Source organism: Anguilla anguilla, chromosome 13, assembly GCF_013347855.1.
Source record: "Anguilla anguilla isolate fAngAng1 chromosome 13, fAngAng1.pri, whole genome shotgun sequence".
Taxonomy (NCBI): domain Eukaryota; kingdom Metazoa; phylum Chordata; class Actinopteri; order Anguilliformes; family Anguillidae; genus Anguilla; species Anguilla anguilla.
The window spans coordinates 12,546,668-12,571,754 of record NC_049213.1 but is presented as its reverse complement, the minus strand read 5'-3'; the positions used below and the strand labels follow the sequence as shown (position 1 = coordinate 12,571,754).

At 44.6% G+C, this 25,087-nt stretch overlaps 1 protein-coding gene across 6 annotated transcripts; it reads right to left on the bottom strand.

Moving 5' to 3' along the window:
• Nucleotides 1–374: 374 nt before the first annotated feature.
• On the bottom strand, nucleotides 375–21,633 carry LOC118210573 (zinc finger protein Eos-like). 6 transcript variants are annotated; one of them, XM_035386855.1, is made up of 9 exons: nucleotides 19,610–20,204; nucleotides 17,180–17,389; nucleotides 16,866–16,920; nucleotides 14,352–14,456; nucleotides 12,303–12,596; nucleotides 10,226–10,393; nucleotides 9,412–9,561; nucleotides 7,921–8,052; nucleotides 375–7,267 (listed from the first exon to the last, which is right to left on the bottom strand). In XM_035386855.1, exons 3-9 carry the CDS (start codon nucleotides 16,903–16,905, stop codon nucleotides 6,408–6,410), a joined length of 1,749 nt encoding a protein of 582 aa, XP_035242746.1. In that variant the 5' UTR covers nucleotides 16,906–16,920; nucleotides 17,180–17,389; nucleotides 19,610–20,204; the 3' UTR covers nucleotides 375–6,407. The 6 variants fall into 6 exon arrangements, with proteins under 6 accessions (XP_035242746.1, XP_035242747.1, XP_035242748.1 ...); XM_035386856.1 differs by lacking the exon at nucleotides 19,610–20,204 and adding an exon at nucleotides 19,304–19,583; XM_035386857.1 differs by lacking the exon at nucleotides 19,610–20,204 and adding an exon at nucleotides 18,223–18,490.
• Nucleotides 21,634–25,087: the final 3,454 nt, after the last annotated feature.

Genomic DNA, 25,087 nt, shown 5'->3' with positions numbered 1-25,087 from the left:
ATGTTAGAACTGACCCAGAAATACAGTGGAATTAAACTATTTTGTGACCAAAGTCAGATTCTCAGCAATTTGCCTTTCTAATAGGATTCCACTTCTGGTTGTTTTCATGGGCTCTAGCAGGGCATTGATTGGCATTTCTTCTGCAATTACTGTATGTACCTATGGTGACATTTTAGAGAGGAAAAGGCTGACATTAGTATATACAGTATTTCACCAATGAAGGCAGTATATCAATACATTTGAATCTTATCTCTTAACTGAACATTTGTGAATCTTATATAAGTGTAGTTGCAGCTATACATCTGCATCACAATATTCCCTCATCTACAAGGATATCAGATTATGTACTCACATAAAACATCACAGGAAACCTGTAAAGTTCTCATTTTTATTTGGAATAGACCTTCTGCCAATACAGTACAAAACTTACAGTAGTTTGTCCATTACACAAATATATAATTACAGTATGTTACATATACAAAGGCTCTGCAGTAGTAGTCTTATTTTTTAAATTCTTTGATTTTTTTATTTATTTAAAGCGATCCACACCATTCACAGAAAGGGAGAAAAAGAGGTTAAAGAATGGTAATAACACAAATGCACATAGCAATCCAGAACAGATAAATCCAAGAAAGGTTTATAAAACAAACATTCACAGAGATAGAGAACAAAATAACACATGGAAAAAAATTGAGGACATATTGCACTTTGGAATTTTATACATCAGTAACAAAATAAAAGGGTATCTTTTGTACACGGGTGGTCTGAAAAGGAGTACAAAGTATGCTTTCGATTTAAAAGCTACTGTACAAATGCTAAAAAAAGGATGGGGGGGGGGGGGGAGTCCATTGCAACCTATCCCATAATCACATGCAACACAGCTAATAAATATTCTTCATTATTGTCATCCAGTGTTGCACAACACTGGAAGACAGTGGATGATCACTGGCGTTCTTATGCAGTGCCCTCACTCCTGTCACTATGTCAGAAAGACATGAAGCAGGCCCTAACTGTAAACTCTAGGGTTCATACATTAGTCACTGAATCTGTGGGAACCTACAGTCTTGACACTACATCTTAAGAAGCCTTACAAATTAAGGAACTCGTACACCGTTGCGCTTCATTGTTAAAAAAATAGTTGCAATGTCTTGAACTGTTTTTCCAAGTATATATTCGGGTTACGATGTTTGAAAAAATATCAGTAAAACAAGCCATTAATTCAGTACTTGTGAATTTGGACCACCCTGTCTAAAAAAAAGCATCTTGAATTTTTGAATTGAAATTTGTAATACACCTCTACCTTCCTAAAACTCATACTTAAACGTATACAAGCGAAATTGCATTGCACTAACAAGGGTGCTACTGCTCTGAGCAGGACCTTGTAGCTCAATAATTAGATCTAATCCCAAAAGCAATGTCTTTCTTTCTTCCTGTCACAGTCATTTTGGTTGCTGAGCTTGAAAGTGAACATGGATTCACAAATGAACATTGTTTTACATTTGTTATTCTGAAACACAACACATCCAATTCTTAACAGGAGGATAGCTCACAGATCACAAAAGTGAGAAGCCCTTGCAGAACAGATTTGACCTATAAGTGACAACAGTGCAGACTTAGCATACATCAGTGTTGACTTTCTTTTTTTGAAAGGGGAGGGAAAAGCTTAAGAAATTTTAAAGCTTAAATGATTGTTCAGGTGCAAGTCATCCCATAGTCTGGTGTTCAACAAAAGCAGGTAGGCAAGTATAAAACAAAACATTACATAAAACATTATGAGTTTGATCTCCATTGTAGAAATACATAGTTGGTGGTAGCAGGTTAATTGTATCAAGGAGGTTTGTTGTATCCAATGGAAACGATGATTTAATGCGGGCTTCAGTGCGTAGACCAATGCAACCGCCACAGAAAGACCACAAAATTAAACAAACCCTTGGAATTCTTTGGACGGACGTGGAGGTTAGCAGTTGGATTCACGTTCACATCGCGCGCGATTCCTCTCCATCCAGTCTGTTCAGATCCTCAAGTGGAACACTAATCCGCGCCAATTCAAATCAGCGACCAAATCAGGCTTCCGAATGGCAGGTTTCCGTGGAGGTAGAAGAGAGAAACCACGTAAAGGAGTTGTTGGGCGGTGGGGCTCTGCTTTCGGCAGACGGGTGAATTTAGATGTCAACCACGCGCCCCAGGTCAACCCCGCTACAAGGACAGTCATCAATTCTTTGGCAGTCATGCGCATTTACTTAACGTGCCATTTGGTTTAGACAGATAGTTGTTTCCTCGTTATTTCCCATCGTCATCAACGGAAATATTCACAGGAAATATTTAAGCAACGGAACTGCATGAACCCTCGACGTTGAGGAATACTACAGGAAAATGTGGATAAAGGCAGAATACTGACCGAAGTCACCAAGCACTTCAGAACTGTGGACGTGCAAAAGCCATCCACATGTCATTCTTGAGGTGTCATCCTTCCGTATTCATAGCCTACATCACGTCAACAGCGACTGTGTAATCTACCTGTTAAACCTGCAGCGTGCGTCTGATCGATGACTGTAATTGTAGTTTTGTAGAGATTTTACGTTAGCCGTTTTACAGCAGCGAGGTTACAACGGCGCACATGCACCGCGCCAAAGATGAAAGCGTTAACAGCACCAGCAGTACCAAACAAAATCACTGAATTCGTCTCTGTCTCGGTGATGCTAGAATTTAGAATAAGCCCTTTTGGGTTTAAATGAAATGTTTCTCACAAGTAGTTATCGCACTACATCAGTGCCACTAAGCCGCTCGCTCTTGCATACCATTCATAGTTTTAGGTTCGCCTTTTCACAGTTAAAATATACAGGGATTCAACCTTCATCTTAATTTGACCACTTTTAAAGCAAACGTCGTAATGATCACACGCAATTAGAAGATGGTACACGTTACGATACTCCTTTAAATCACATCGATTGCCTTAGGAGAATTGAGAAGCTATGAAACTGTTGTTTCCGTCATTTTAAAACCAACTTTACTTTATTCATTAATTTATTGAAATAATTCGTTAGACATAGAAAAAGAAATACAAATGCAAAACTATGTTACAGTTAATCTCTGGCCGTCTCATAACTCCTCCACACCTACAAACTAAAGGCAAAATGAACAGAAAGCTGAAATCCACATCTTTTTTCTTCAGAAAACATGAGGCATTTATCATTTGAGGTAAAGAGGTTCTTTGTTGTTTTTTTCTTTCTTTCTTTCTCACAAAATATTAAAGACATAGAACTAAAATTCCCAGATAAATTCACTGGGTATTTAAGACTGCTCAAATTTTGGGGGATTGAATTCACAGTTCACACACTGTAAGATGTGTTTTTTTTTTTTAACATGAAAGGGATTTCAATAACCGCTCCCAGCATAGAGAAATACAAATGGACTGACTGGGGAAAAGAGAACAGCGGACATTTGCTGCCAAAACGAGCCAACGCCCCCCAGCCACCTAATGATTGCTAAGCTCCGCCCCATCATTAAGGCCTGGTCACGTTAAATAACTCATCAGATCCAAATCCCTCTACACATCAAACAATCTGACAAAACACACACACAAACTCTCTCAATATATAATTTTAACAAACCTTTATCTCTCCATCAATCTAAGTGCATATATAGTGATATTTATACATTATCATTGAACAATCCATTTAAAGAACAACTTTGCTGTTTGTATTTAATTACTTCGTTAGATTTATGGTAATTTGCTTTTTCCTGTTATCGTTCCTCCAATTTGACCCAATCCACTGGAATACTGAAAATGTTCGATGTCACGGGCGTCTGTGTCCACAGCCCTCCATACAACTTCTCTCTTAACGCTTTCATCTATTTGTGCGCTAAAACTTACAACTAGTCCAGGACCACAGCAAAGATTTGATGGTTTAGATTAAGCGAACAAGAGGAACATTCCAAGTTACAACATCAAGTAAACAGTCTTTCTTACAGCCAAGGATATCAGTATCCTCAGGAGCACTTTTGGCAAGTAGGTGACCGCTTCATAAAGGCCAACCCGCTCAGAGACCCACACTCATTCGTCCGCAACTCACACTAGCAGCTGATAACAAACCATTACTGTACCTCTAAATAATCTTTGACATGTATTTAAAGTGACCCTTTAGTGCTTTAGATTTGTCTTTGTCTTTTTCCCCACTGTATGACTTTGTCTTCTCTTCTAAAATATGCATTAAAAAATAAACGGCATGCCACATTTCCCCACAACAGAAATACACGAAAAGAAATCAAATAGCCAATTCTATATAGTTACACGTTGTGCATTCAAACGTTTCTGTTGATTCGCCAAGAGACGTCCTACCCGTTAAGAGACCGCGAGAATTCTCCCGCCATGGACTCCAACTTTGAGCAATTCCTCTATTCCAAATGGTATAGATTAAAAGGCCAAAACGCCATAACAGCGGAGCGCCATGCAAATGAACTAGCCGGAGATGGTGAGGATGGCGAGTCTCTTCATTTTGGAGAGCCGGGAAGCCAACCGATATTTTGGGATACTTCGCTAAAGATTCGATTTACATTTGCAAAAATGGAATCCCGTCTCATACCAGTGCAACAGGAGCGGATGGGGGGGAAAGTAAAACACGCTCACCGAACGCGATGCCCACCACCTGCCCGGTCTGCACACACACAGCCCAAAAAGCCTTTCAGCTCATTGTAATCATACAGTCCGCGTCCTCTGCAAAACACATACACACATACAAAGTTGGAAAGTGCAATCCTCCGAAGAGGTAACCCACAAAAATCCCTCAAAAAACATTGTCTGTTTGATCTGCACCAGAAATAGAAACATGTCAAAATAAATTCACTCTACTCCTCGTTAGCGTCCACACTGGAGTTCATAATTCAAACGATGACACCGTTAGCCTCTGTCATGCTAATGCTAAAGTTTGTGGGTTTATGCAGAGTTCAACAGCTACGCCCTGAAGCATCTTGATTTTCTAGCTTTTTTCTTGTTTTGTCTTTTTTCCTGCGTAGTGGGTTGGACAACTAATGAACTTTGCATAAAGTAAACCTACAGATGAAATATTTCAACAGTACATCAAGCTAAATGAGAAGCTAAACGAGATGTATGGTAATTGGCATCACTTCAAATCTCACTGCAATTTCTGGGGCATCTAATAAGGCAACACGTGTGGGTTCTCCCTCTCTCCATCTAAATATATAGTTACATTTACTTAAAGAACCCCCCCCCCCAAAAAAAACAAAACAAACAAAAACAAAAAAACAAATGGCCTTATTATCTTTGAAATTCTAAAATCCTCTAAAATGCTTCATTAAGTAATGAGGGGGAGTCTACAATTGTGTAAACAAAATCATAAACTATGCATAATGTGAGTATAGGAGCATAAAAACAAGCAACTAATTACATTCCTGCTATCATCTAAACGATATATACATAAAGCAAAGTAATTCCATCACATTTTAAGGGCAATAAATAAAATGAACCAAAAGGCCCGTGCTTGACCCAGATGAATCTTCACCCAGCCGCACTGGCAGATATGTGGTTATAACTCTCACTGCTGCTCTCTTCCACTGACCTGGGATCAGTTACTCCGTTTAACTTCAATAAAGCTGCTTCAAGAACGGATGGTGATGGCAAATGATTCGGACCCTCTTATCCTAACGCCGGTACCACTACACCAGTTTCCACACGACGCGACTACCACACAGGTGCATATTATCAGGTGGTACGTGACTGACTTGCGTAATTAAGGCTACTCACTGTGAGGTAAGTGAGGCTGCTAGCATGGGATTGGCTGAGTGCACCACAGCTGTGTCGCTTTGAATGTTACGTCTGTCTGGAAAGAAAGCAGAGTGGCACCATTCATTACGGTTCCTTAACTTGAGTACAAGACAAGGAAACCTTAATCCATAAGCCCTAGTGCACTACGCACCCCTGATTCCTTCCCTTCTGAACCCCCTTCCAGCAGGAGTTAATCTGGACCTCAGTCATCTGTGCAACAGGTTTGAGCCCACTTTAAGAGAGAAAGGGCAAACCACACTTCAGGAAGGCACTTCTGAGGCGAAATGACTGCGCTTTGCGAAAGAAATGAGTCAGTTTGAGAGTGCAATCAAAGTGCGTGGTTTGGCCCTCCCCCTTTTCCCGTGAAAGGGAGCGCGTCGACCGCCATGCGACACCCGTCTCGTGCATTTCCATGCGTAAACGGCACAAGGTGTCCGCCAAAAAGGCCTCACGTCTACAGGCTCCCACCCTTTCAACGGGGGAACCTCCTACTCTGGTGCAGACCAAACCCACCTGGACCTCGTCTCGAAAAAGGACAAAACGACGCCTCGCGAAACCGTTACCCGCGCGTTTCCCCTCCCCCCCTCCCCAACCTCTGCCCCGCCCCGGGCCTCGCTGGCCCTCCTCAGCCCACCTTGTGCTCGCCGCGGACGATGTGGGAGGAGAACTCGTAGCGGTCCTGGCTGCGGTGGCCGCAGATGTTGCACTCCAGCGGCTGGCGGAAGCCGTGGCAGCCCATGTGGATGGTGAACATGACGTGGTCCAGGAAGAGCACCCGGCAGTGCTCGCAGCGGAAGGAGCGCACGGGCCGCCCCTCGCCGTCCACCACCCTCAGGGCGTCCCGCGGGGCGGGAGAGGCGGGGCCGGGGGGCGGGGGATGCGGGGGGAGCGACGGACCGCCCTCCTCCCGTTCGCGCTCGCCGTCCCTCTCTTTGGCGTGACCGGGGCTGTGCCTGTCCCGGGCGCGGGGCGGGGGCGGGGGGGCGTGGTGGTTGGAGTTGACGGCGGGCGGCGGGGGGGCGGAGGGGTACTGGTCCTCTGCCGTGCTCTCCGTGTCCGTGGAGTCCTGGCAGCCGTTGCTGGGGGAGGGGGCGTGACTGCGGCCGGGGGGAAGGTCCTCGTGACCCTCCCCCGCCTCCCGCCCACCCAGACTCAGGGCCCCGCCCACTCCTCCTCCTCCTCCCCCGCCCCCCGTGCAGTCCATCCGCGGGCCCAGGGGGGCCAGCTGGGTGTAGACGGAGCTTATGACGGGCGTGAGCTCCGACAGGCAGGTCGGATGAGGTGGTGGGAGCCTGAGGGGCCGGACAGGGTCTGGGGCCCCGCCCCCTACCCCGCCTGGCGCTCCCAGGAACGGCCCGCCGACGCCGGAAAAGTTGGGCAGGTTGGCCGCCCCGTGCTGCGAGCCCATCACGTCCCCCTCCTTGTCGAACCCGGCGCTCAGTTCATAAGGTGCGTTGACGAGGCTCAGCCGCATGTGCTTCTCTCCTGCGAGCAGACAGACACACGGACACGCTGGGACACACCACACCAGGGACATTCAGCACTGCTGGTCCCCACTTCTGCCTGAAAGTCAACAGCCCAATAGCGTCACTGATTGGCATGGGGGCGACATAGCTCAGGAGGTAAGAGCGGTTGTCTGGCAGTCGGAGGGTTGCTGGTTCGATCCCCGCCCTGGGCGTGCTGGAGTGTCCCTGAGCAAGACATCTAACCCCTAACTGCTCTGGTGAACGAGAGGCATCAATTGTAAAGCGCTTTGGATAAAAGCGCTATATAAATGCAGTCCATTTACCATTTGGCCAGAGATTACATTCACCTGGTTTAATCAGTCCCTGATTACAGAGGAGAAATGAAAACCAGCCACACCACTGGCCCCGAGGGGCAGATTTGAGTACCCCTGCACTACACACTACACACATCACTGATCACTTGTCCTTGCACGCAACTCTAATGAGCAGGAACACAGGAAATTGCTTCCTATAAATGTCCCTGCGTTTAAACTGGTATCCATAATCACAGTCCTCGAGGAGCCATTTTCTGTGTCATACTGGAGAACTGCGGTGCGAGTCGCAACGGGGCGGGGCCCGTGTGCAGATCGGTCTGCGCAGCAGGGGCCCGTCTGGGGTTTCGCGGGCGCTCACCTACAAATTTCTGGGGCGTGGACCTCTTGCGCTTGGTGATGCTGTTGGCCAGCCGGTCAATGAAGGTCATCTTGTCGGCGGAAGGCTGGAGAACGGAGTCCGGCATGAAGTCCACATCCCGCAGGTCCTCGCCTGTGCGCCGCCACAGAGCGAAACATACACACGCGCGCACACACACACACCCGCACACACACACACGCGCACGCACACACACACACGCACGCACGCACGCACGCACACACACACACGTGCACACACACGCGCGCATGCACGCACACACACACAAGACATGCTACGTCATTCGCTGGTTCGACCGGTCAGCCGGCGTCCCAAAGGTCACCGCTGCTTTGGCTCCTCCCAGTCACGTGATAGGTCGGCTGTTATGAGTGAGATGTGCCCCCCTCCAATCAGCACTAGCAGCTTTGTAGTACAGTGTGGCCAACAGTGTGGAGAAAGGGGTCAAAGGCAAAAACATGGGAGGTCTGTGTACACTCGGTTCTGTGTGGGTGGGCACAGTGGGGGACGGTTAAATAAAGGCAGGCAAGGCAGACAATGATGCAGGGCTGTTCAGGGGCATCCAGTATCCAAAATTCCAAATACATTCCCAATGATTTGGCCGAACTGCACTCTGGATCAGCAATACCCCGGCCTGTACACCTATGACTTAAACCTAATGGAGAGATACTGATGTCTTTATTAAAAGATTATTTACTAAGCTCTTTTTTGCAACTGTACTATGTTTACAAAGGGATAAAAATGCACCTGTCTGTAGGGCTGTGGTTAAATCTTTACATTTGTGTGTTTCTGTATTGGCATATTGAGATAAATGTTAGTAATTGAGGATTGGGCCCAGTACTGAGAGAGAGAGAAATGCAAGTGGTCAGGTGAGCAGGCGGGTTGGTCAAATAGTGTGTGAATGTGGGTGGGGCATTACCCCATGTGTGGCTGCTGTGTGTGTGTGTGGGTGTGAGTGGGTGGGTGGAGCATTACCCTGTGTGTGGGTGCTGTGTGTGTGTGTGTGGGTGGGGCATTACCCTGTGTGTGGGTGCTGTGTGTGGGCGTGGCATTACCCTGTGTGTGGGTGCTGTGTGTGGGTGGGGCATTACCCTGTGTGTGTGGGCAGGGCATTACCCTGTGTGTGGGTGCTGTGTGTGGGCGTGGCATTACCCTGTGTGTGGGTGCTGTGTGTGGGCGGGGCATTACCCTGTGTGAGAGTGCTGTGTGTGGGCGTGGCATTACCCTGTGTGTGGGTGCTGTGTGTGGGCGGGGCATTACCCTGTGTGTGGGTGCTGTGTGTGGGCAGGGCATTACCTTGTGTGTGGGTGCTGTGTGTGGGCGGGGCATTACCCTGTGTGTGGGTGCTGTGTGTGGGTGGGGCATTACCCTGTGTGTGGGTGCTGTGTGTGGGCGGGGCATTACCCTGTGTGTGGGTGCTGTGTGTGGGCGGGGCATTACCCTGTGTGTGGGTGCTGTGTGTGGGCGGGGCATTACCCTGTGTGTGGGTGCTGTGTGTGGGCTGGGGATCCAGGCTCTGCAGGTAGCTGTGGCAGCGCTCCCTGTGCTCCTCCAGTGTGCTCTGCTGCTTGTAGCTGCGGCCGCAGTAGCTGCATTTGTACGGCTTCCCTACGGTGGGGGAGGACACTGAGACACAGGGAGAGAAGAGAGGAGTGAAGAGGAGGCCCTTTACACATCAGCCACACACAAACCACCCATAGAGAGACCAGACAGTTCAGCTCTCCATTATAACACAATCCAAGGACATCTAGTTGTTTAGGAAAATGAAAGGATTTCTTTGCAGGCAAATTGCATAAACTCCATGTTAGGCTCTCAGGAAAAAGCAAGAATTTTAAAATGGCATCTGGGGACAGCGACTGCTCAGCCACACAAAGCATTACCGCATACATGGTCCTCACATGGTCCGGTTTCATAATGCCTGGCATGTCCAACCAATTGCTTGCCATGGGTTTACTGCCCTATAATGCATTACATTCCTTTCACACTTATCCAGAGAGACATACAATGCAGAACACATTATACATTTATATTTCTAGATTTTTATAAAAGTGTAATGTGTTCTACATTGAGGTTCAACAGAACCCTTCCCCTGCACCTGCTATTCCCCTTTCCCAAACTGCGTGTGAGACATTCCCCTTTCCAAAACTGTGTGTGATTCCCCTTTTCCAAACTGTGTTCTATTCCCCTTTCCCAAACTGTGTGCTATTCCCCTTTCCCCAATTTGTTTGTGTGTTATTCTCCTCTCCCTGTGAGTGGGCGGGGCGGTGCGATTTCCCCGCCCCTTGCTCACCAGAGTGAGTGCGGAGGTGGCCCGTCAGGGCGTCCCTGCGTCGGCAGGCATAGTTGCAGAAGGGGCACTTGAAGGGCTTCTCCCCAGAGTGCAGCTTGATGTGACGCAACAGGTTGCCCTTCTGGGTGAAGGAGGCTCCACACTGGTTACACTGGAACGGCCTCTCACCTGCCAAAAACACACACACACACACACACACACACACACACACGTACATGAATGAGCACATACACGCATACTCAAAAGACATCTCTAACAGCACACAACACCGTTTCCCTTACATTGACTTTATTTGGGCGGCCCACCCAAATGGATTTGCCACTGTACGAAAAGATTTTTTGTATTTAACATAGACTCATGGAATTCTGAACATGATGACTGCGACACTCGTGACACCGTAAGATGATGTGGTACTCCGAACACGGGAAAGCAGTGGAGTTGCTTTGTCCTTTTCTCAATAATTATTGATCCGATTCACATCAAAGTGTTTTAGTGTTTCCGCGAGACAATAAGCGACGAAAATTACAAGCATCATCCATCAGGAGGAAAACTGCTGTTGGAGGGACGTCAGCCTCCGCATGAAGCGGCCGCCTCCCCATGTTTTGTTCGGAACACCGCGAGTCTACGTCAGTTTTTTATTTCTGTAAAGCAAAACACTGTACTTCACCCATCCCCCCTTCCTTCCAGTACTGCCAAGTCCGCTTGTTAATTTTCTGTTAAATTCAGGCAGTTTTTTGGGCTTGTTTTAGTTTGGGTGTGTGCACTTTCGGGCGTTTTTATTGTCTGGCTATTAGGGACAAAATTAAAGCTGCACTAAGCGAAATGCTGCTAGCCATTGTGTTTCCAAAACAAGCCAGCTCTCTCCCTCCCTCTCTTCCTTGTGCCAAAGAGCTCAGTCATTTGTTGAAATGTACCAATGGCGCGAGTCGCAAGGACTGTGTTGCACACAATTCTCACCCCTCGTCACTAAGCCCACCCCCTCCAAACACACACAGAGTCGATCACCACAAAAAAATTCTCAACCTGTGGGAAACACACTGCACAATGCTGTGTGTTTTTGAACTTTTATCATAATTAGCTTTTACATTTTTTGATTGATCTAGTATAATATCTCAATTATGGGAAGTAGAGGGAAATGGGCTGTTATAAAAGTGCTGCAGATGTAGTTTTTGATAATACTTATCAACGAAATCTAGCAGATCGAATCGTGTTTACAATGGTCTCCATGGAAACGCGTGTCCATAACATATTCACAGGAACGTCTGTTAGCCCTGTGGCAACAGTTACCATCAGTACCACCAATATCATTCGCCAGTGTTAGAGTGGCTGGAGAATATGACTGACGTATGACTGCAGGGTCTCCTTAGAAAGCCAATGAGGAAGAGAAGGAAGTGAGGATGAAGGGGAGGTGTCAGACCCATTGTTCATCTCCGAAAAACAAACTCAGCCAGCCCCTGCTACAGAGCGCTTCGCGGTTAGGGTTAAGTTAAGCCGCGGTCAGGGTCAGGGTTAGGGTTAGGGTTAGGTTAAGGTTAAGCCGCGGTCAGGGTCAGGGTCAGGGTTAAGTTAAGCCACGGTCAGGGTTAAGTTAAGCCGCGGTCAGGGTTAGGGTCAGGGTTAAGTTAAGCCGCGGTTAGGGTCAGGGTTAGGTTAAGCCGTGGTTAGGGTTAGGTTAAGCCACGGTCAGGGTCAGGGTTAAGTTAAACCGCGGTCAGGGTCAGGGTCAGGGTTAAGTTAAGCCGCGGTTAGGGTCAGGGTTAGGTTAAGCCGTGGTTAGGGTTAGGTTAAGCCGCGGTCAGGGTTAAGTTAAATCGCGGTCAGGGTCAGGGTTAAGTTAAACCGCGGTCAGGGTCAGGGTTAAGTTAAACCGCGGTCAGGGTTAGGTTAAGCTGCGGTCAGGGTCAGGGTCAAGTTAAACCGCGGTCAGGGTTAGGTTAAGCTGCGGTCAGGGTCAGGGTCAAGTTAAACCGCGGTCAGGGTTAGGTTAAGCCGTGGTCAGGGTCAGGGTCAAGTTAAACCGCGGTCAGGGTTAGGTTAAGCCGCGGTTAAGCCGGAGCGGGCGCCGAGCCGGGCTTACCTGTGTGGCTGCGCTTGTGCACCATCAGCACGTTGGGCCCGATGCAGATCATGCCGCACACGTCGCACTTCAGCTTCCCGTTGGGCAGGCGGATGGCGCCCGGCGAGACGGGCTCGGGGCTGGCCAGCTCCCCGTAGCCCCCGCCCCCGCCCCCCAGCTCGGGGCTGCCCTCCTCCGCCCTGTCCCCCCTCTCGTCCTTCCACCCCTCGTCCCTCTCATCCGCGCCCCGCTCCTCCGGCCCCGCCCCGCGGCCCGGCTCCTCGTCGCTGTACAGCTCCACCTTGATGGAGTTCGCTGGGAAGACGTGGAGAGTGGCCGTGCGTTAGGAGAAGCGTTTCCATGGCGAGCAGAGCAACGCGACAACCTGCGATGACCTTCTTATGTCTGCTAAATTTAATTTGTCACTCCTACACACGCCTCATGATAGATGAATATCCAAATGTCGTAATGAAAATGTATATGTCCAATGTGTGGACGGTTCCGCTCTCTGCCACTTTCAGGTCAGGAAGCATTTACGTCCATGGATAAACTTTTGAGATGATAAAAAAAAAAAAAAAAAACTATTTACAGTATAGCTCACAATGAGACCCTGTTACAAAGGAATAACTATCCAGCAATGCAATGAACCTTTTCAATAAAAATTTCAGATTAAAATATTTGTAATTTGGCTTCCCTTTTTGAATTTCGTAAATTTAGTTCTGAACTAAAGTCCAAAACTTGGGGGCTAAGGGGTGAGTCTGCTACGGACACACACGCACACACACACCCAGAAGGAGAGAGATACTGCGGAAATATATAGAGATACATTGCTGTCCGCTTTAAGTAATGAATAGCTTAGTCTTGTCTTAAACCATCCACATCCACCAAAAACAAAGTTAATGTGGGATGCATGTAACATGTGAGAGAGACTAGTAGTAGCCAGCTTGCCTGCTTGGCTAGCTAGCCAAGACTGACCAGGTAGATATCTAGCAACATTTTTTGTGACTGTTAGCAATCGACTCAGAATATGAAATTGTTCAATAGTGGTTTGATAGTTTAACAGGGCTGCCTGTTCCCAATGCATTTACAGTGCCTGGTGTGGTAGAGCTAGCAGAACTAGTGTTGTTTGTAAAATACAACTTTTAAAATACAAATAAATGGTCTGTCAATATCCTTAATGATTAATGACATGTCAGTGTTCAGTCATAAGTTTGGTGCTTTTGAAAGCACAACAATTGCAATGTCTGTGTATACTGGCCTAGAAATTTGTCTTGTATAAACAACTTTTTTGTTTAAACCACACCCATTTCTGGTTTTCAGTCCAAATATAATCACAGATACAGAAAGTTTTTTGATCGAGCAGATAAAATTACAAATAAAAACAATAAAGTCTCTGCGCATGCCTAAAAGAAAGCAAGACTTTACAATACAGTACAGACTAGGGACTAAATTTATTACAGAAAATTAGTCAGTGCAGTAACAAACTATGGGCTAAACTTATTCCACAAACAGTCAGTACAATACAAACTATGGCCTAAAGTTGTTCCGGAAAATGAGTCAGTACAGTACAGACTAGGGATTAAAGTTATTCCAGCCAATGATTCAGTAACAGGACAGATTAGGGACTAATGTTATTCCACAAAGAAAGTCTGTAGATTACAGACTAGGGAGTAAAGTTATTCCAAAAAGTGAGTCAGTACAGTACAGAACAGGGACTGAAGTTATTCCCGAAAGAGAGTCTGTACAGAATATGGCCTAAAATTATTCCAGAAAGTGAGTCAGTACAGTACATACTAGAGATTAAAGTTATTCCAGAAAGTGAGCCAATACAGTGCAGTACAGGCTAGAGAGTAAAGTTATTCCAGAAAATGAGTCAGTGCAGTACAGTACAGACTACAGACTAGTTATTCCAGAAAGTGAGTCAGTACAGTACAGGCTAGAGAGTAAAGTCATTCAAAGAAAGTAAGTGAGTCAGACCACAGAACAGTGGCTGAGGCTGTGGCTGGGGTACGGTAGTCTGGTGCGTACGGTACACCCGGCAGACAGACAGAGCGGTGTGAGCGCACTCACCACTGAGGGATCGGCTGGGTGAGGTGTGCCGGCTGTTGGGAGTGCTCACGCTGGGCGCCCCCAAGCCTCCAGTGAACTCCCTCTCCATCGATGAGTCTCCACTGCCTAAACACACACACACACACACTCATAATATACTTCAGCTTAGACTGTTAACACATTATTGTACAAAATTACTTTTGTGTCTCAAAGCTGCTTCAGTCACACAATACAGATAATACGTTTCGTAGTATAGGTAGGTAATGCAAGCCAAACTGCTCCAGCTCACAGCAACCACAAGCCAAAGACAGAAAGTCACCAACTGTTTCCACCAAGCCATCCACCTTCTTTCCAGATGGTGTGGTTCCGTAGTTTGAAGTAGCATGCTAGCAGTCTTTGGAGGATTACATAAACCTCAATCTCTCCCCCAGCTCAGTAAATTCCTCATATTCTCCTGCTGTCTGGCATGTATTTACAGCCTGCATCTTTCACGTAGAATTTTTCTTATGCTGACATTTTTCTTACATTGGCACTCTTACTGGAGCTCTATAAGAAACACTGACAGCTTAGAGAAAGCAAAACTGCTGGCACATGAAGCTGAAGAATGACTATTTTCCCTTGGCATTTGGCAGTCCTCCCCTGCTTCGGAAACTCAAGAACTGGCAAAAATGTCAAAACGGTGTGATATCCACTTGCAGCTTGTAAGACAATCACAAGAGCAAATGGCACCACTCGCAGGAGCAGATACACTAAACAACCTGAGAGTTTAAGCCAAAGTAAGCCTGCGTTCACGGGCCGAAAACTCATAGCAAACGGACTGGCAAAGATTGTAAAGATCTAAAGAGCGGCTAAAATCAAGTTGTGACTACCAGGCGTTAGTAAAATGCATGTTACATTGCAAATGATGGGGAGGCTGCTGGGTGGATCATCTGCTTAAAGTGCTATTCTCATTCTAGTGCGTGGATGTCCCAAGGTTTGGGGTGATAACTCAATATCAGTAACTTGATAACTCAATATCAGTAACTATTGCGATGATGTTATGCCACAATAAATCCCGGGCATCATTTTATAAATTTAAAAAATTGTGTCCGTTTTCCCGCTGCTCAAATTAACATCACATAGTGTGATGATCACAACGACAGCACGCATAGCCAATCACATGCCATGAATAAACCTGCAAAAATAAGCTAGTAAGCCAGAGACACACACAACTTCTGCAGTTGGTGAAGAGTAAGCACTCGTATGGAGTCGATAAAATAATAAGCGAAGACAAAAGCTCAAGTGAACGCAAAGGAGAAGTCCACACAGGAAGCTTCAAGCAAGTAGAAATTGTTGACAACAAAGGCCAAACTGTCATACGGAAGTGGCTTGTCTTCCTTAAGCCTGACATGGTGCCGAATAATGTTCTTTGCAAATTATGCATCAGACCAGTGGCGACAAAGACAGAAACACAATTATGACTACTGATTTCATAACAGCAGGCTTATAAAAGACTTATAAGCCTGCTGTATCCTGACGGTGCATTGCTTTTTATAAAAATAAAAAAAAGGCAATGGCACTCTAGCAAAAGTCACCAAATTCTCTGAAAAATAAAAAGAAGAAAATTTATGGGCTTTTCACAGCTGTTAAACTCAGAAAAGGGTCATTTCTGACCATGAGGACAACACAAAGACTAAGGCACCACCCAAGTATTAGTTGCCTGACTGATGTGCGACCAAAGCAACAAATGATTGTGGCCGCCTTTCTCTCATGCCAAGGTGAGAACTCGAAATGACACAAAGACTTGCACGTCATCAGGCAGTGTTGCTCAAGACATGCGGCCCATCAGCACTGTGGAAAAGAAAGGATTCAAGAGGCTAATTTTTGCATACCGCACTGCCACAGCTCTACACTGAAATGAGGGGAAAGGTTAACCTTTTATCGTCAAACGTGTTATATGAAAACATATCAGTGTATCGTGATAAGATTTTTGGCCATATCGCCCATCCCTGGATAAGCCCCATGGTCCAGGATTGTATCCTGACTGTACCATCTGGGCATAATTGGTGGTACTGTTGCCTAGGGTCAGGGAGGGTTCAGCTGGAGGGGATCTGCGTCCCATTTTGCTCCAGCGACCCCTGCTGGTTGATCGGAAGCCTCAGAGACCGCCTGTTGAGCCGCACACGAAGTGTCTTTCCTCAGACTCATCCTTTTGCGAGCCCGACTCGTGAGCTACAGTGTGATAAGAAGTGGCGCTTGACTTCGGAGGAGAGCATGTGCTTGTGCATTTGTGTGCGCTCTCCAGAAACGAGAGCTGGGAGACCCTGTTATGAGTGCTGATATATGATTGGGCACTCCAAACTGAGATCAAAAAATAAAATAAATAAACAAACAAATAAATAAAGCATGATGACATTCAAAAAAATGAATGAAAAAAGCACCAGAAAAAGTAAGACTACGTCCTGTCATCTAGTTTCTAAGACTGTGATATACAGAATTACAAATGTACAAAAGTACAAATTACACAAGATGCGCACGTACAAACTGGTGCCTTACCTGACACATAGGAACGGCCATTGCAGTCGTCAGCATCCATCCTGACATCCGCTGACTGTGGAACAGACAGACACAGACACTTAAACGGCGGCTTTGGCGGACAGGCATTTCCTCAGAGGGTCCCTGAGCATCTCCCCGAGCGCGGCTCTATTCCATCAGCCGGCAATGTCACCGATGACAGTAAGCCTCGTCCCGATTCCCACGATGCTCAGAGGTGAAGTGACCCTGACTCACAGTAGACTGTCCTCTCTCTCTCTCTCTCTCTCTCTCTCTCTCTCAAAAAAAAGACAGAATCTGAACATGCACTCATTTACCTTCTACACGCCCCCTCGGTTTCTTCCTTTGTCTCTTTGATGTTCTTCTTTTTCTGTTATTGTCTCCCTGCCTTTCAGTCTTTTTTGCCTTTCACTTAAGTGCACCTCTACTCATCTGTCAGACATCATGCACAACTTCTTCCCTGTTATTTATACGAGGGTAAGGTTGGGTACGCCCACTATAAGTTCCTCCATCCACTCTCTTTCACCCTAGGAATCCAAACAGAGGTGTGAGACAGAGATAACAGATCAACAACAGTGTTGGGTAGGTGAAGCATCATGAACCACCGAAGGGCAAGGAGCAACAACATACTCTTAAGCACTGATTAATGTGAACCCATCAAAATGATCTGCTCTCTGCAATAAGTCGCTTTAACTGGCTCCTAAAAAAATGGGTCAACTGTAAGAATTCTTACTTGCCCTTTATGAGTTGATCGACAGACTAATCAGAATTTGGGTAGCAAGAGGAATGGCAATAAAAGAATAGACCAAAGAGACATGTATTTAAAAGAACCAAAATAGTGACAGCAAGCTAATACAGAAATTGTATGTATTGAAAAAGAAGACAAAAGGGAGGAAAAGAACAAAAACCAAGCTGAAAAAAAATGATGCTTGTGTTGACCTGAACTCAAGACGAAAACTCCCTAAATGTAAACCTAGCAAGTGCGTGGGCGGCCAACCAGTGGAAACTCCGTGTAAACTCTCCCGCTAGAGCACAGCAGGCACAGGCAGAGAGATGGACCAGACCAACCACAGGGCCTCCCTCGTGGAAAACCAGCCTCAGGTCGCAGACAATTTGGGACACACGCATCACACCCTCAGCATGGAAAACTGTGGGTGAGGCCTGCTTTCAGTACCTATACAGCTGCGAAATTACGTGCCATAAATCGGCACTTGGGTTTTCGCCAATGCGTCTTTAACAATGTTAAATTACAGAACTTCGCATGAATTCAGGACTGAATAGGCCGCGTGGTAACGTTACACTTTACAAAAAAAGGAACTGTTGAAAATGTTAGGCAAATTGATGGGTGTTTAGAGCTTACCATACAGTATAGGAGATGTTTGAAAAGGATGAAAACCACAATAGCTTTTTCTCAAAATAATATCAGAGAACACACAGACACTATTAATCACGGCCATAGACGTGACTAAATAAAGCCAAATTTCATTGTAAGAATAACTGAAAGACTGCGGCACAATAGAAATGAACAAAAGTGTCGATTAAAACTAAGTAATGAGTCACTGTTCAGACACCTGAATTACACGATTATTATTATTATTATAAACAGACACAGGTAGACATCAGGTACTTATCTGACCAACAAGTATACTGACACGTACATGGTACTCAACAATGCATTAAGTAATTATCGATATAGAATAACATATTTTCACAGAAAGTTTTTGAGTTAAATGTCAACTGGTCAAACACTGAAACTGTCATAATTCTGTTGAAATACAGCGAAAGCTAACGTTTACAATTACATCTTCGACAGATAGCTAGCCAGTTAGATAACTGTTCTCTTTCGTTTCACCAAAGGCGCAATCGCTGATCATCGTCAACGTTTGAATGAAGAGCGGCTTGTTGCAATTGTTAGCTAACGATCTTTGCTTTAGGCTGTGGCACAGACTTCTGCAGAAGTTTTTGAACAACATCTATTGTTAAAATGAACATTAGATATGCTGTCTGACAAGCTACCAAGCAAACTAGATTTTAAGCTAACGTTAACTAATGACAGATAAAATATTTCCCCACAGCAAGCGCAGCTAGCTATCTACGTTAGCAATCTATTTGAACACGCCTCGCAAACAATCTATTAGCTAGCATACCTAGCTAGCTAATTTGTCAGTAGACATCATTAGCTGTGCAATGTCGACAACAAGCAACACACGTGCATTCCAAATCAAGGTGTCGCATAAAGCTAACAATCTAGCTAAATAGCAAGAAGTTTGTAAAAGGCATCTAATTTAGCTAACAAGCTAGCTTGCTGTAAAATAGGCTTCATTTGCGCTCCTCACATTAGCTCAACACACTCTCAGCCAATGAGACAGACATAGTCTACGCACACACTGAATGCATAAACCGGCGATACAAAACGTGACAAGTCTGTGAAATTCACCTACAAAACTATTCTGTATTAAAAATGCATTCATGCATCCAATTTCCCGCTTGATAGACTGGTTTTTGACATTGTATCTCGCCCTGTTGTGTCTGTCTGAAGCCGAATAATGTTTCTTTTGCGCCGTTGCTATGGCACCCACCGCCCCAACCGATGCGCTAGACCTTGCTAGCTAGTTAGCTTTCTAGCTGGCTGGCTAGACAGCTCCGCTGGTTAACTGCGGTGAACATGAACCACACAGAAACCTGCAGCTGCCCTCATGACACCTTTAAAGTACTGCGCTCTTACTCCGTCCTCATAACTGCCTCACCTGTCGCGACAGGCGATGGGCCCCGATTGTCGGATTTATGTCTCTTGCTCTCCGCTTGTTTTCTCTGGCGACGAGAGCATCTCCGGTAGCGTTTAACTCGAACTCCAAACAGCTTCCGGTCCCACACGCGGATAAAGACCAGACAAATCAAACACTGAAAATCGACGAGTGTCGAAAACGTACATTTTATGTGGAGGTGGGTAAAACGATAGAACGTACATGGAAGCAGTAGCTACAAACTGTATCTTGATCAAAAGGAACTAGCTACCCGTCCGGGTTATTTCGAGTAGCCTAAATTAAGATGAATATCGAGTTTTTCCCAATCGATTTAGCATTTAGTATTCAATATAGACCAGAAGCCACGGTTCTTTCCTTGCATATGAGGAGCAAAATCGTGGATGAACTGACATTTCAGCAGCATTCGCTACCATATCAAAACTGCGAAATGGGATAAAAAGCTACTATCTGGCGCATCAGTGTGTGGCGCTGACTGGCGCTCCAGAAATTATCATCTGCAGTTACACAAAGGGAACTTGCTTCCTTTAATTCCCCTTCATACTGCAGACTCCAGCACTAGGCTGTGATTGGTTAAAATGTATACTTGTATTAAAAGCCGATGGCACTATGAAGTGGTTTGAATATTTTTGGTTAGAGATTCAAGCTGTTCAGTGTTAGCCCTGGAGCACCCTTCGGGGCTGTCATTTTATGACATAGACATCACCAAGTACTTAAGTCCAGAGGGCTAAGGTACCTTTTGGGCAACTTTTGGTCACATATATATTTATTTAGTTACGTATGTTCCAGTATCTCTATGTGGCAGCATATTTGTTTGTCTATGTAATCTTCATAGACAAACATTGGCACGGGTCGTACTGTAGAGCTCAGTCACTTTCAATGTGGCACTGTCGTAGGATGTCACCTTTCCAACAGGTCAGTTGGTCAAATTTCTGTCCTGCTAGAGGTGCCACACAAGGTCACAAAACAGGACTGCCGAGTGCTGAAACGCTGCCAAATTCCAGACTGCCTCTGGAGCAACATCAGCACAAGAACTGTACGTCAAGAGCTTCATGAAATGGGTTTCCTCGGTCGAGCCGCCGCACACAAGCCTAAGATCATCATGCGTAAAGCCAAACATTTGCTGAAATGGTGTAAAGCACGCACAACATTACTTTAAAAAATTGAGCAGGATAAAGACATTCTTCTAAGGAATGTGAGTGAAAAGAATGATAAGGTAATCACATTTATATCAGCACTTGAAAAAAGACGAAACCTAGTTTTTGACAAAACAAAACCTAAAAATACACTCTGTTCTTTACAAAATGTTTTTTCCAATGTCCTGCAAGCAACTTGAGAACCTATTTCATCCAAGTTGGGGCTTGAGGCCATTCTTAAGTTATTTCCTCTGAATTTCTATGCGTACTGGCCCAGGAGTACCACAGGGCCCACTCACAGAAGTGCTGTTGGACCATAGGTACAGTGTGACATCATCATTACCACCAATCACAGGAGTGGGGCAGCACCACAGACAGTGTCTACCCCACTCACAGGGATGGCTCAATTATGGCACCTGCTGTATGGATAATGTATGGAATAATGAATGGGATACTGTATTGTGCCGAGAGACAACATAAAACCAGGGATGATAAAATAGAGATAGGATCATCATGCTGTCACCTTACTCATAAAAACCCTAGCTCTACCAATCACTGAGTACATTGGTAACAACCATTAGAGCAACACTGACAGTGATTTGTGGAGAATTTTTGGGTATTCTTCTGGGGTCCCAAGATGTCCTATCATTTCCTCTATAAAATGCTTGATTCAATCATGTCTGTATGAAGACACTGGACAATTTTGTGAATCTGCCTGTTTCCTGAAAACATCCAAAAAACCTACTTTTTCAGAATATGCATTAGTGTTTCTATTTAATAAAAAATAACTAACCTTTCCATCCCTTTATCTTGGAAGTCCTTGTTCTTGTAAGTTCTTGAGGCATGTATCTTGTTGCTGGCACATATTAGAACTTTGACTATATCTAACTCTAGTGGTGTTTGCTTACCATGTGTAATTTACTTTTGTGTGAACTTTGTACTTTCACTAAAAGCAAAATGATTTAACTGCCAAATACAACTGCAGGACAGCAAGGGAAACATGAAGTTCAAATACCCTGGGAAATGTAGTCACTTTCAAAGACTCTACACTGGTTACAGAAGAATTAGAAACTCCACTGCTTTGCCAGAAGTTTGTGTGGTTTGAGTAGTTTGAGTGACTGTGGCTCCTCCTCCCTGAAGTATTAACATGGCTCATAATTCTCCTTGACACCCATCTCATGTGCAAGCTCACCATGGTCTTGTATTCAAAACAGTAAAGCAAGAGACTGAAGAAAATTAAGAAGTAAGGATCACGCCTGAAGGAGTTGTGAAGGACACATGAGTATGTTACAGAATGACACGTTATGTTTTGCTGTAAGCTTTCAGGAGTGATACAATTCTATCAAATTTTTTTGCTACGATTGAAGGCCTATGCACAAAACATCCATCTATCCGTCTATTATTTATACCCACTTATCCTGGGCAGGATCGTGGGAGGTGCTGTAGCCTATCCCAGCGTGCATTGGGCAAGAGGCAGGAATCCAGAAAACATTTTATTAAAAATGATGTAAAGTCAAACAAGAATTTGCCATAAAAGGCACCAAGAAACACAGAGTTGAGGACTGGCGACACAATGATTTAATTAAGGACATATTAATTTATACTGGTGAAAGTGACATCAGCAGCCAAAATAAACAAAATGAGACCATGTCAAAGTGCAGGATGACGATGTAGACCACAGGCAAAAGAAAAAGCTACTAACTACACAAAAAAACATTGTTTACAGTAAAATGTTTCTAAAAAATGTTTTTCTTCAATGCATTGTCAGTCATGCAGAATAACAGCAACACAGGCTATCCCATAAAATAAGAGGATCTCATAGTGTTCCCCTTCATTAAATGGTTTTTCACTGGCAATATTGCTGCCAGCCTTTTTGTAGTTGTCATATATATATATATATATATATATATATATATATATATATATATATATATATATATATATATATATAATATGAATACGTATATGCAGTGAGCATGTTTTCTTGATTTGGCTCTGTACTCCACAATTTTAGATTTGTAATCAACCAATTCACATGCAGTTAAAGTGCAGAGTGCCAGCTTTCATTAGGAGGTATGTCAGCAAGCTGAGAGTTCATTGAGATATGTTTAATTTTCCGAACCCAGCAGTTTTAACCGTTAACACCCTCGTTTGAAGTCCGGTACTCTGAATACCAGACACAAGTATATCTTCAGCTCCTACTTGTTTCAGGGGCTAGTCGCCTTCAGTTTTCTCTTTTTTGGCTTTGTTGCTTTAGCAATATGTTTGTGATCATTGTCTTGTATGTGCGAAAATTTAGGAGGCATTTTCTTGAACTTGAACAGATAAGATGCTTCTGTACACTTCAGAATTAATCCTTCTGTGGCTCTCACCAGTTTAATCGTCAGTGAAAACAAGTGAGCCAATACCTGTGGTAGCGATACCTGCCCAAACCATAACACCCCCGAGAGTAATGTTTCAGAGATGAAGAGTAATGCTTCAGAGATACAGAGTAATGCTCTGGAGATGCAGGGTAATGCTTCAGAGATGTAGAGTAATGCTTCAGAGATACAGAGTAATGCTTCGGAGATACAGGGTAATGCTTCAGAGATGCACAGTAATGCTTCAGAGATTCAGAGTAATGTTTCAGAGATACAGAGTAATGTATCAGACATGCAGAGTAATGCTTCAGAGATGCAGAGTAATATTTCAGAGCTGCAGAGTAATGCTTCCGAGGTATGGAGGAAATTCAAACAATGTATTTTTCTACAGAATATTCAGCTCTGCACAGCAGTAAACAATTGTTGCCATGGAAACCAATGGAAGGCTTTCATGCATGGAATGTTGAGCGTACACCTCTTGTGGTATATTTAAGCAATAGCTCACGACAGGCCGTGGTATATGGTCATTATATCACAGCTAAGGGGCGTTGTTCGGCCCGACGCAAAATGGCCACCAAGTACGGCAGTATGAAAGTAATAGACACACTCCAATTTAACTAGTTTTTATTAATAAATAATAATGTTCAAAATAAAATAGGCCCTCCTGGCTGCCTGCACATAGTGTGAGGCAGTTGCTATGCAACGTACACACTAACGGGTTTTTTTTCTCAGACGTGGAGTGATACTGAATTGTGCAAAGGAATTAGACGCCATAGCTGTGGTATATGGTTAATATACCACAGCTATGAACCAATCAGATTGCTTGATTTGAGCTACCCATTTTATAATTTGATTTAGAAAGAAGACAGAAAGCCAGACTGAACATGAGCTTACTGAGAATGCATATGGGGGGTAAGTGAAATGTTTCACTTAGGGTCTGGAAGTAGACCAGACTATAAACCAGATTGTAGGAGTCCATAAATAACACATCAACTGTCATTTACCGTTAACCACTAGATGGCAGCAAATATTACTTCAAACGGTGTAGTTTGAATATGCTTTTTACATTGTAATTAGCAAACGATCACAACAGCACTGTGCTGTAGAAGGTCCAGTCTTTTAAATGAATCAATTTCACCTGGGAAACCTGATGATATAACAACCCTCAGAAATTGTAACAACTGCAACTCAATGCTGCCTGACAACTGCAATCTGTGTTACACCAATGAAAATACTTAGTTTTTTCCTAACCTTATTCCCTAGATACTAGGGATGATGGTACACTACAACATAGATGTACACAAATACGTAGGTCAGCTGTTTCTGTCATAGAGCAAAGCACAATGTAGCTAAAACAAGGAATGCACCTTTTCTGCCTAGATACATAGGGTGGGGGTTAGCAGACAGCCCATAATTCATCACACTCCCGCCCTTGGAGAACGTATCCAGCAGTGAACAGCACAGCAGGCATGACTTTGAAAGGCACTCACATCTTGCATACGGCTGAACATCCTGCATTTCCCTGCCCATAATAAACAAGCCTTATGATCCCACTGCTGAGTCCAGCTGTCTCTGTTTATCTTTGAGCAGCAATGCAACTCCGACAACCACTCACACCAAAGCACACTGCATATGAATCTGTTTACAATACTATTGTAATCATAACCATAACGGCAAAAGATCTTAAACAAGGTTGGGTAATTGCAACCAACTTTGCAGGAGTGTAAACCTCAGGATTTAACCCCCAGACCATTATAACTGGAATAGGTATTCCTTACTTCACAAATGAGGAGTTAGCTGTTCCGATTTTCATACAGTAGTCTAGAAATTTAAAACGTTTAAAATGATTGAAATTGCCCATCTGACTGACAGCAATTTTACGTTTTATTGACAATATAGCTTCCTTACAAAATGAAGACTTATCTGCATAACAGTGATACATAGACAGGCTTAAACCAATTATCATT

What these genes read in the sequence shown, in the direction of transcription:
- LOC118210573 (XM_035386859.1), bottom strand. Translation starts at nt 16,905, where the DNA reads ATGGATGCTGACGACTGCAATGGCCGTTCCTATGTGTCAG. An exon ending in TGGCCGTTCCTATGTGTCAG is followed by an intron (nt 14,457 to 16,865) that starts GTAAGGCACCAG and finishes GTGTGTGTTTAG; the next exon opens with GCAGTGGAGACTCATCGATG. An exon ending in ACACAGCACCCACACACAGG is followed by an intron (nt 8,053 to 9,411) that starts GTAATGCCCCGC and finishes GGCGGCGCACAG; the next exon opens with GCGAGGACCTGCGGGATGTG.